Source organism: Ciconia boyciana, chromosome 19, assembly GCF_034638445.1.
Source record: "Ciconia boyciana chromosome 19, ASM3463844v1, whole genome shotgun sequence".
In the NCBI taxonomy this organism is placed as follows: domain Eukaryota; kingdom Metazoa; phylum Chordata; class Aves; order Ciconiiformes; family Ciconiidae; genus Ciconia; species Ciconia boyciana.
In genome coordinates this window covers 5,977,846-5,988,873 of record NC_132952.1, presented here as the reverse complement: position 1 = coordinate 5,988,873, position 11,028 = coordinate 5,977,846, and the positions used below count along the sequence as shown (strand labels likewise).

The 11,028-nt window shown below is 49.0% G+C and overlaps 2 protein-coding genes across 3 annotated transcripts in view; one reads left to right on the top strand and one right to left on the bottom strand.

Annotated features, from left to right (window-relative positions):
- The first annotated feature begins 393 nt into the window (after positions 1-393).
- Positions 394-5,370, top strand: RNF223 (ring finger protein 223). Of its 2 annotated transcripts, none has more exons than XM_072884057.1 (2): positions 394-628; positions 3,481-5,370. In XM_072884057.1, exon 2 carries the CDS (start codon positions 3,519-3,521, stop codon positions 4,326-4,328), a length of 810 nt encoding a protein of 269 aa, XP_072740158.1. In that variant the 5' UTR covers positions 394-628; positions 3,481-3,518; the 3' UTR covers positions 4,329-5,370. The 2 variants fall into 2 exon arrangements, with proteins under 2 accessions (XP_072740158.1, XP_072740157.1); XM_072884056.1 differs by lacking the exon at positions 394-628 and adding an exon at positions 2,969-3,142.
- A 1,213-nt stretch (positions 5,371-6,583) lies between these two features.
- Positions 6,584-11,028, bottom strand: part of LOC140661623 (tyrosine-protein phosphatase non-receptor type 11-like) — a 60,959-nt gene continuing 56,514 nt past the window's right edge. Inside the window, exons 13-16 of the mRNA XM_072884055.1 lie at positions 10,626-10,777; positions 10,307-10,407; positions 8,488-8,607; positions 6,584-8,046 (exon numbers count right to left, since the gene is read on the bottom strand). Of these exons, the coding sequence (XP_072740156.1) occupies positions 8,523-8,607; positions 10,307-10,407; positions 10,626-10,777 (338 nt within the window). The 3' untranslated portion in view covers positions 6,584-8,046; positions 8,488-8,522. The remainder of the gene's footprint in view (positions 8,047-8,487; positions 8,608-10,306; positions 10,408-10,625; positions 10,778-11,028) is intronic.

Here is an 11,028-nt window from a genome sequence, read left to right as displayed (position 1 = left end):
TGAAAACACGCCCGGTCCATCTGCACAAACTGGACCAGATTATGAAGAGCGATTAAAAAACCCCCAAAGCTAGCCGAAGAACTGCGAGAATTTGCCAGAAAGCAGAAGGCAAGTCCAGTGAAGGCAAGTCCAGAAGGCAAGTTCTTCCCAGTCCAGAGAAGATGAAGAAATCAACATTTCTCCCATCGCTTCCCTAGGGCAGACGCAGGCGGGTGTCCTGGGCAGCGCTGCCCCTTATCAGGAGCATTCCAGCCTGCCCTGTTTGTCATAGAAACCGGCCGGAGCAGGAGCGGGAGCACGCTCGCAGCCAATGGAGTGATTCAGCGGAGATGGGGAAAGGCAGGTGGAGCAGGTAAATCACCTCTAGACAGGAAGGTATAAAAGATACTTGAATTACAGCGGCAGGGCCACTTGCACACAGGGAGCTGTTAGAGGTTACTGGTCTTGCCAGACCTACCGTGCTTGCAAACGACTCGGGAAGCTACCGGGGAAGCTCGAATACCAGAAGGCAGCTAATAAATACAAAAGACCCTGAGCCTAAGACTATCCTCTGGAGAGAAGACTCTTCAGGGGTTGAAATCAAGAGCCCAGAACATGCTTGTCTCCTTCTGAACAGCACTCTGAACAGGTATTTATAGACTTTATCTGCTGTACACCTCTTAACTTGCCGTGTATTCGGTTGCTCTGAGTTAAAGATACCATTCGGGAATCATATTACAGAACAGTGTTGGCCGCAGTCTTAACTGCGGGTTCTCTTTTGTCTGGTTTTACGGTGTGGAAAGAAGTTTTCTAGAACTTGTTGGGAAGTAAAAAGTGCTTAACTACTTAGCTTGAAATCTGAGTTTATGTGTCTCTCCTGAATGGTTTAGTTATTTACTGACATTCCCAAAGTTTCTGGAAAGCCCAGGTAAATAGCTGGGAAAGCAAGGTAAATAGCTGCAGGGTCTGAGGAAATGCAGTGTGACCACGGAGGTCTGAACAACTGAAGGCATTGTCTTGTATTTAAAAAAAAAATCATGTGATTGTGTAGTAAAAAAAACCAACCAGAAAAACAAATAAAACGCCCAAGCCCTAACTAATTCTATTGAGATGCCACACTGCGTGTCTTCATCGGGACTCCCCAGCTCTAGTGACTGGCTCCCATTTAGCCCCGGAGGAAGCCTGGTCCCTGCGTTAGCTGCTGCCCAAACCCAGTTTAACTTTCTGAGCATCACCACTATGGCATCAAAAGACACAAGAAGCAGGCAGAGGCTGACCTGTCCCGTGGCAGAGTATGAATTAAAACTGTCTTTCCCATGTCTCGGCTCTGTGCCCTGCTCTTCATCTCTTCCCAGTTTAAGTCAACTACCTGCGTCATGTCTGATCAAGGCAGCACATAACACCAAGATGTTGATAAAAATAAGTAGACTCTAAGTTTATTAAAACTAACAAGCCTCTATAGTGTCACGACCATCTTTAGCAAAGGGAAAAAAATGTGGGCAAAAGCTTGTATCTTCATTTAAAAGCAACTGTTATGAGTAAACTTCCTCAAGTTTACTATCAAGATACTGCTGTTGCTATAGCTGTCATATTACAAACTAGTAAAAACCCAACAGAACAGCTTTTTCACATAGGTTATGAAATTACAGTTTGCATAAGCCAGGCTCGCTCTTTCTGAGGTTACCTTCTGCCACTGGTTTTGCTGCTCATAATTTCTGACAAACACTCCAAGCTGAGGGACTGCAAAGAACTGGGTGTAGGGGATGGAGTTCTGCAAAACAGAAGATTTGGTTAAAAAAAAAAAAAAACAACCAAAAAAACAGGGGTTTCCCTCATCTCTGTGCTAACTTGGGCTTGGATTTGTAGTTCATCAGCATCTGCCAGATTGTGATAAAACATGCATGGTGATCTGTAGCCAGAAAAAAATACATTAAAAAAACATTACAACTTGCTGAAAAGTGCAGATAGTCTGTGACTGAAAATTTAACTTGAGGAGAGGCTTCACAAAATTTTCTTCATTTAGAATAAGAGAAGAAAAAGAAGGAAGGTTCTTAAAGTTGGTTTCAGCTCTGGCAATGCTAGCTGTGATGGGAGAGGGGAGAATACTTCTTTCTTAAATAATGGAGACTTTTTTGGTGCAATGTGAGGAATACACCATCTTTCTGATACCTTAAATTAGCCTTTTAGGCTGAGATGTGGAGTCTCTAGTCCATGCTGGTGAGCCACTGCTGGATTGACTGGAGACCTATAATTACAGCAGCAATCTGAACATCTCTGGCTTGTCATCGGTAAATCTCCCAACACAAAGAATCAAGCCTAGCTAGTTCAGTGACACATCCTAAAAAAATGCTCCCCAGGCATACAGCATCAGGGCTGTTGCTGGGAATTTCCTCCAGCTAAACACTTGCTTTCAGGTAAAAGTGCTCAATAGCTGAAAAGTCATATATCTGAATATCAGAATGTATGCGAAGCTGCATGTCTAGCCTAGGATAACTGGAATTCAAGGTCATACTTAGGTTGCTGAAAAGGCTGGAGTAAGTTGTAAACCGATTTGCTAGAACTTTTTGCACACCACGTGGCAGCACACAGCAAGGCTTGGGCCGTGCTGGCACTCCTGCAGGGCTGAGGGCAGGGAAGAACTGTGTTTCCCTAGGGAAACCAGAGCAACAAGGAAACAGCGGAGAATTCCCCTTGCTCTGGCACCAAGGCCATTTCCTCCATCATTGCTTTTCTTGCTGTGTCACGGTGATAAGACAGAGATGCTTCTTGTGCTGCCGGGGGCCGAGGATGGAACAAACTTTGCACGATAGCAGTGTTTCCTCACCTCCCTTGGGATCTCCTGCGACACGAGGGAGTTTGGATCCCGCTGTGGATAGACAAAACCAGGCAGCATCGTTGAGTGGTTCCTCGCTTGCCTGCTAGGCAGCATGCAGAACCATGATTGAAGGCACAAAGCTCTGTCTGAGCACACCAAAGAGAAGAGATTCAACCCCCTGCTACCTCCACAACTGAATAGTGTTATCTGTCTCTTAGGCCTTGCTCATGCTGCCACCATAATATGAGTGCCTCCCAGACTAATAGACTGCCATAGCGAGGTCCCTACTTGACCTCATGGAGTCTTCTGCTCTCCTCCCTGCTCAGGTGTCGGGGAGCACCAGCTGGGGTAGGTTTTTGTTGTGTTTTTTCTGCCCAGAGGGAGGTATGTACGGGGAAAGACTGCACCCATCTATAACGCCATGGTGGTTCTGGTGAAAAGGCTTTGGCTGGATGGTGGATCTCTGCTGGTTGCTTGCTTCTTTGCAGGATGTTTATCTTCACCTTTGGTATGCAGCTTCGAACAGGCTACCTCATTCTCACCTCTAGCAGGGATCTATTCCAGGCTCAGGATGCAGCGGAAGTCATGAACTTGCTCTTTGTTCCTTTTAGGGGGTTAAACATAGGTCTGGTGATGGGTGTCTTCACATTGTTTAAAATGAAGGCTGTGGTTTTCTTCTCTTCTAGAGTCTCCCAGGGCTCTATTTATTTCCCCGGGCTCCGTCATGTCGTGCTTCACGCAGCTGTGGCACTCCAACACGCCAGACTCTCCTACCAGCCCAGTCCCTGCATCTCCAAGTGAAATCCCCATCCCCATCAGCCCCATTGTTGTCACCTCGCCAGGAGATGGCAAGAGGAAGGCGAGGTCCCCAACCGACAAGCCAGGCTCTCCAAACCCAACATCTCCGAAGCCAGCCTCCCCTGTTGAGTGTTCCATTTGCTTCAACACCTATGACAACACCTTCAAGACGCCCAAGCTGCTCCAGTGCTCCCATGTTTTCTGCCTGGAGTGTGTTGCCCGCCTGAGCACAGGGTTGCCCGCAAACCAGCCAGAGGACCAGCTCCCCTGCCCCTTCTGCAGGCAGCTGACCAGCATCCCACTGGAAGGTGCCCCAGCACTTGAGACCAGCAAGGAGCTCCTTGCCACGCTGCCTCCTGAACTCCAGCAGGAGAAGGTGCTCTGGATGGAAGGGACCAAGCTCTGCTGCCGTCAGTCATCTGATGACCCGGAGAATCCAGACTCGTGTATCTCCATCGATGTCGCCATGAGCAAGCCAGAAAGTCCGGAGGCCCCCCCGACGGGGTTAGCTGGGAGGCTGTCCCGCTGCGACATGTGCGATGACTGGAAACGCATAGTCCTCCTCTCTGCGTTGATCATCATCCTGTTCTGCATCATTCTGTGGCCAGTCCAGTGTGCCCTGAAGACGGGGAACCTCCGCTGCTTCACAAGGACTGTTGCGATGAGCAGACCAGAGTATCTTCCCCCTAAACACACCACGGTGGCAGCGCCGGTGACACAACTCCCTTCCCAGTAGCAGCCAGGCAGCCCCTCGCTCCCGTCTAGCGAGGCCGTCGGCTCCCTCCCCGCGGCGCGGCGGGGAGGCAGGAGCAGGGGCTACTGCCCTGACGGCATTCCTTGGTTTGCTGGCAGACCCCGTGGCCCGCTCCCCACACTCCTTCTGTGCCTGCACTTGAACACGCGCATCCGCCTCCAGGAGCTCTGCTGAAATACTTGCCTGCCAAGCTGTCTCCAGCCCAGGAATGCTCCAAGGAGCTGCCTCAGCATCCTGCTGCCAAACTCTCCATGGAAACCAGAGCTTTGACAGGACCAGACAGGTTTCTAGGACTGTTTGCCTCGAGTGGCACACGGCCGTGTGCTGTCTTGGCTGGATACCAGATGACAGTGGGTGCCGTTCCTCTATCTCCCTTAGGGAATAAAGGGCTATTTTTGCAAACTGAAGGATCTACATGATTATTCCTAAGAGGAGCTGGGATTGGGAGGGTAAAGACATGTCAAAGTCATATAAGCAGATGAAAATTATCCTTATTCCACACGCTTGAAACATTTCCATTGTGTTAGTCAATGTTGGGGGTGTAAATGCTGCCTCCTGCTGACAAAACATGGATCTACCAATGCTACTCACCACCCGAGTTGTGTTACCACCCTGACGAGCTTTGGAACAGAGCAGAGTAGCAATTCTACTCGTTTTTCCTAAGAAGATGCTTAAAAAAAGTCACTCATCCCTACCTGGGAAGTGATTTTGAACACAGGGGGTGAGCCCTGTGCGGCACATTGGCACAGCAGTATAACCCTGCCCCTCACGTTACTGCACCAGCGAACTTCATTCATATTCTCACAGGCAAACTGTTGCCAAAAGGATAGAGGTTCCATCTTTTGACAGCTTTACCCTCCTAATCTTAAAATGTGTCAGTATTAAGACACAGGCCAGTTGCTTACACTATATTTTTATTTAATGCAGTGATCTTCTGACAGTGATTAACAAAAGTCTTCATGATGAAGGCGGCTTACAATTAAATGTTTTCTATTCAAGCACATGGATGTAAGACAGTATTGTATGCAAGTACCATATGTGTATGTATTAAATTATGTTTTATACAATGCGAAGTGTCAATTTGTAGCAATTACTCCACATTTCCCTTCTTACTTGCAGTTGGAGGTGTTCATTTAACAGTCCTGAGTCCAGCTGCATTCCCAGATCACGGAGCTACACAGCGGGCGGCATGTCTGTACTCGGGCCCATGCATCAGCTGTCCCAGCGTTGTACAATCCCGCACATGTGGACAGCTTTATCCTGTAAATTCATACTCACTACCATCTAGGCACTGTCGTCCCAGGTGCGACTTCCCTCTGTGTTTACCTGATTTGACCTGAAAAATGAGAAGCTGCAAAGACTGCTCATCTTTTGCTTCTTCCCAGCTGGATGAAAGATGCTTCCAGTCTCCCTTTCCAGAAAATTTAATTTGAAATAGAACAGGCTGAAGCAGTGGCAGAAGTAACTCAAGCCTGTTGCTATGCAAAACTTCAGTGGAAAGCTGCTGCGTGTGCTGTATCTGCAACACCTCTGTTGTTTGGCTGCAGGCTGGTATTATCTGTGCTAGCCACGCGTCTCCAGAAACTACTCCAGGCACTGTAACAACTTCTGCCAAAGTCATTGGGCTTGACAGGGGTTTTCCCGTGTATCATCCTGTCCGTTCCCCCGTGCTTGCCACTGAGAGGATATCTTCACAGCACCAACTGAAGTATGTCCTTGGAAAAAGTGACTCACCAAGACTTAAGGCAGAGAAGGCACTTCCATTTTACCCAAGGTGCATTTAGGACTAAGCCCAGCAAATAGACACTAGTAGAGATTAAGTGCTTTCTCATTACATCTTTGCTACCATTCAGCTCCCACTGATGAGACCTAAGGGCAGGGGACAGGGAAATAACATCTTCAGCTTCATAAAAATCTATTGTTACGGTGGCAGACGGGCCACAGAGATGTCCTCACAGCTCCAACTGTTCCTAGTAGTCTGTCACAGCATCCTTGTGGGGGCTGTCCCTTTGCACGTCCCCTTCTCACCGTGTACTTGGAAGCAAAGGTTGAAGGTTTAGCTAACACGCAGCTGAACCTCTCACTCATGCACAGCCAAAAGGAAGATTCAAAGCAAGTGAAAACAGGGCCCTGAACAGTCGCATTTGGTGATGGGAGACATTCAGGATGTCCCATCGTCCACACCAACCGTCAGTCACTTTCCCAAAACGCAAAGTACTTAAAAAAGAAAGGGAAAAAAAAAAGCCTTGAGAATATTCAACATTTATTAAAAGTGCAATAAAAATAAACAGTTCTCCTGTCCCCGTGACACGGGATCAGAAAGACCAGCCAGGAAATACAGCCAAGGTATGTCACTGTGCTTTTGTTCAACCCCTTCTGCTCAACACGTGGAGCCGGCACTCCAGACACTAATACCCCAACCACGCAGCAAGTCCCTCCAGTTCCAGAGACCGAGGAGGACTTCAACATCAGCCCCACGCGTGCTCTGGAGGTTCGGGCACTGGCACTCAGACCCGAGGCTCCCCACAGAGCACACTTTCAGACACGGATGAATCCTGTAGGAAGGGGTTCTTTAGCAGGACTCTTTGCAGGCCTTAGGGCTGGAACAGCAGGAAGCACTGGCAGTCAAAAGTCAAGACTGATCAACAGAGCTGGAATACTCCACTCAGCGACACACTCATCTTCACGGCACTGGTCAAGTCACAAACACTCCTACAACACCCCTACTCAGCAGACACAACGCTTGCCTTGTCATATAGTTGCAGGGGGGAAAAAAAGAGGTCATGCAGCAAGGTAGTGGCAGAGCTGCATCAAGCTTAGAGGGGCCCAGCTCAAAAAGTTCAGCTCAGATTAGTTCAGCTCCTAGGCTGTTACTCGCTAGGGGTGGCTAAAAGCACAGCGCACAGTCAAAGCTGCTTTCCTACTCTTCGGCACCCATCAGCTAGGTGAGATTTCACTTAGCTCAACATTCAGACCCACACAGTCCAAGATGGAGATGCTCACCCCTGTCTCTCAATTCTGCTACGAAACCCACGTGCAGAGCAGCTAGCAGACTCTCAGGCACACACACACGCGCGTCTGCTGTACTACAGCAGCAGGGATTGCTCCGTGTGCTTTGGCAGGGTTGCATAGAAATCTAGAACTGGTACAGCCAAAAGGAAGTGTGAAAAGAGGAATCAACAGAGGTGCAAAAACCTGGGTCCAGGCAGTGCTCTCTATTTCTCACCCTCACAGGCAGCAAAGTTACTCCAGGATTTAGTCTAAAAACACTTCTAGCTTAGAAATGATTGACCTAATGAAAACATTAAAGTGTACTAACATTTTACTAACGCCCTAAGTGGGCAACCCTGGGAAAGCTCCTAAGCAGATAGTCATTTCCATTCCTTTTAACAATTTGTGTGTAAAAAATAAGAATCTTAAATTAAAAAAAAAATTTAAAACTGAGCCTTGATGCCCTAATGAATGTCCAGAGGCACTTCCACATAAATATCAACATACTGATACAGGGGAGAATGGGAGAAGATTCTTCTTGTGAATAAGTTAGGTCAAGGCATGTTCTTAGGCGCAGACTCTGCTTGCTTCTTACAGGCAGCTTCTTACTTCCTTGCTGAATCCAAGGTGCTTGGGGAAGGCAAGACGGGCAAAAAAAATTGTCCGCAATTGCAGAACTTGGAAAGGGTGGACGTAAACACTGTAAATCCTGCATTCCAAAACAAGAAGGAAGAAGGGTGGCATGGTTTATAACTGGGAGAGAAGTGCATTGATAAGGTTACAGAGCTGAGACGCTCCCAGCGTGTGAAGTCTCTCCTACTTGTTTGCGTACATAGCGCAGTCTGTTCTTCGAGTCTGACAGCTTCCCGATATAACAGCCCAAAAAGCAGATCTCCCCCACACACTGGTAACGTTGTAAACGTGTTTCCCTGTTGAGATCTCATTACCCCATTTCCCCCTGTTCTCCCAACAGCAGCTGGCCACGGCCACATCTTTAGGCTCCATCAAATCTCATCAAAGCATAGCTGCCTTCCCTGATGGAGGCAGAGCCACAGAGACCTGCATAAGCCGAGCTCAAGAGGAGCTGGGTCAAACGCAATGTAAACAGACTGCGGTGACACTCTCCGTGAATCAAGGGAAGCATTCCTACCTGTACAGCCTCCATACAGCTCACCTCCGGCTCCTTTATCGCCCTGTGTTACTCATCCCTGAAACCTTCGGGCTTTTGATGTTGAGGTTCTCGTAGACGGAAGCTGACTCATCGTCAACCCTGTCAAGAAACAAAGCCTTGTTATTAACAGCCTCACTGCTCTGGATCTTTTCCCAGAGGCAGGTGGCCAGTGGGAAGCAGGTAATGGCCCGCCCAAGCTCCCTTTTTCCCTCCCCAGCCTTGTAAATAAGACGACATGGGGTTACCCGCTGTTCTCAATCCCTGTTTTCTCTCCCTCTGGCTGGGCTACCCCTCCTAGGTTCAAATACAGCTTGGGGATGGAGCCTTGAACCTTCCTCCACACATCAGCCTTTCATGGATGCAAAGTTTCTGCAGGATCAGCAGATACAGTTCCTGGTATTTCCTACTCTTAATTTCTCTACGTACCCAATTTCTCTGGATTTTCCAAAATCTAATGGAAAGAGAGAGCTGCTCCGAAGGCCAGATCCAAGTATCTCTAAAGCAGGTTTGACACCCAAAGCTGAACTCACGGGAGATCTCTGGAGCCGACGGTACCAGCCACGTAGAGCTTGCCTTGCTCGGCTCAGTCCCACACAGTCCTCCCCACCCTCATTTATTCAGAGCTGCAGTTTCAAAGTTGGGCATTTTAAACAGGACACAAACATTTCTGGAGTCCAGCAGGGAAGATCCCAACCAGCCAGACCCAGCAGGGGCTGGAAGGTCCATAATGCCAGCGAAGGATCCAGATTTCCCTTTAGCACTGCAAGGTCTTCGCAGTTACTAATGCACCGCAGGACCAGAGCGGCTCTGCCCGCGCCTGCCCGTGGGGTACCACGGGAGCCAAGCAGCACCCGTTCCTGCCTCCTCCTGCCCTCTCCCAGCTCCCAGGGCGGCAGCTGCCCGAGCCCCAGCCCGGAGCATCCCGGCTGCTGGCCCCGGCTCTGCCTCTCCCCGCAGAGGCAGCTCTGGGCACGGTGCACGGCTGGGCGCAGCGGGCAGGAGCCACCAGCGCTCCAGCGGTGGCCAAACGTCCAGAGAAGAACGTGTGTCGTCTCCTTTTGCCCTCTTCTCTTCAGTTGGATTTTTTGTTCTGCATGAGCCCAGCAACAGCATTTCTGCCTCCACTTTAACGCCCACTCCTCTGCTCCTGCCTCCTAGCCATCTCTTCTTTCAAAACCGATCCCGCAATTCAAGGTGCCCAAAAGCTCTGATATTATATAACTGACATATGTCCCTACCCACTCACCTGCAACTTATAACCCCCTCTCCATCACTCACTGGTATCCCATCACTTGGGACAAGAGGGAAAAACATAATTTGGGGTATTTTATCTCTGCTTATGTAAGGAACTCATGCTACTTAGCACATGCTCCCTCTCCCCATGGGTGCGAATCCACCTCCCTCTGCTCTCTTCTCATCTTCCTTCAGATCTTGCTGTAAAACTCCCTCAGTGGCAGCAGCACAGTTTCACTCTCTAGCAGATTCTCCATAGATGTTCTCCAGAGCCAAGGATATGGGGCACTAGTCACTAAAGGCTAGGATCTATTTCCTCCTCTCCTTTCCAAAGCAGCTGCAGAAGTGTAGCACATAAGCAAGGTGGGCTGCTACCACCACTGCTGACAGGGTGGTGGGATCACCGGTTTATTTTTAGCCATCCCCATACGATAGCCAGCAACCGGTCAGGTTTCAGGTATGGGAGAGACAGGCTGGCAAAGGATAAATACTGGGGCCTTTGCTCAAGGTGTTCTCTCTACTGCTGCAGAAGTTCGTAGCCCTGGCAGAGAGACATTCAGCTTACACAGACTGGGCCCGCGGTGAAGGGGGCTGCCCTTTGGCTCTGCCTTTTTCCATAGGAGCGTAGCCGATATTCAAGTAGTCTCGCTCCTTCCTTTTATTCCTCTGAAAGAGAAAGCAAAGACAATAAAACCTCGCTCAAAGCCGTTACAGAAGAAAGCCTTACAAGATCCCATATGCCAGCGGGGGAGCAGTGGGTGTGGGTTTATTTCCGTGTGTTCAGGGCAGTATTGGAGTTCCAGGGAGAAGGTGGGAGTGGAAGTGGTTGTTGGTGGGGGCCAAGTTCTGCCCTTGCTTTTCCAACCAAGCCGAACGGAACTCACCTGTTCTTCTTCCAACCTCTTCTGCTCAACCTCAATGTACTGCTGAACAGCCATGTAAACAAACTTGTACTGTGCCTCTGTCTGCACCATGCCCGAACGCTGCCTGCGTACCATCTGGATAGTTTTGGGGATGTCAATATCGCAGTCCAAACCTGATCAAGAGTGAGAAGGTGAGGGTTAGGGAGTGGGAATTTGGTTGAAAAATTATTTTCTTAAGACAACTTTGAAAGCTTTCAGTATCTCTCTGAACACAGCGTCAGCGAAGCCCTGGAATATTGTGAAAGGATTTGGTGCATCTCCGTGCCCAGGAGATTTTTAAAAAAATTTTTTTTTTCCTCCCCCTGCCAGAGCACCTTGGACTGAGAATGGCTGAGGCAGGGCTGATCTGCTTGGAGCAAGGGGA

What these genes read in the sequence shown, in the direction of transcription:
- RNF223 (XM_072884056.1), top strand. Translation starts at nt 3,091, where the DNA reads ATGGAGTCTTCTGCTCTCCTCCCTGCTCAGGTGTCGGGGAGCACCAGC. An exon ending in GTCGGGGAGCACCAGCTGGG is followed by an intron (nt 3,143 to 3,480) that starts GTAGGTTTTTGT and finishes CTTCTCTTCTAG; the next exon opens with AGTCTCCCAGGGCTCTATTT.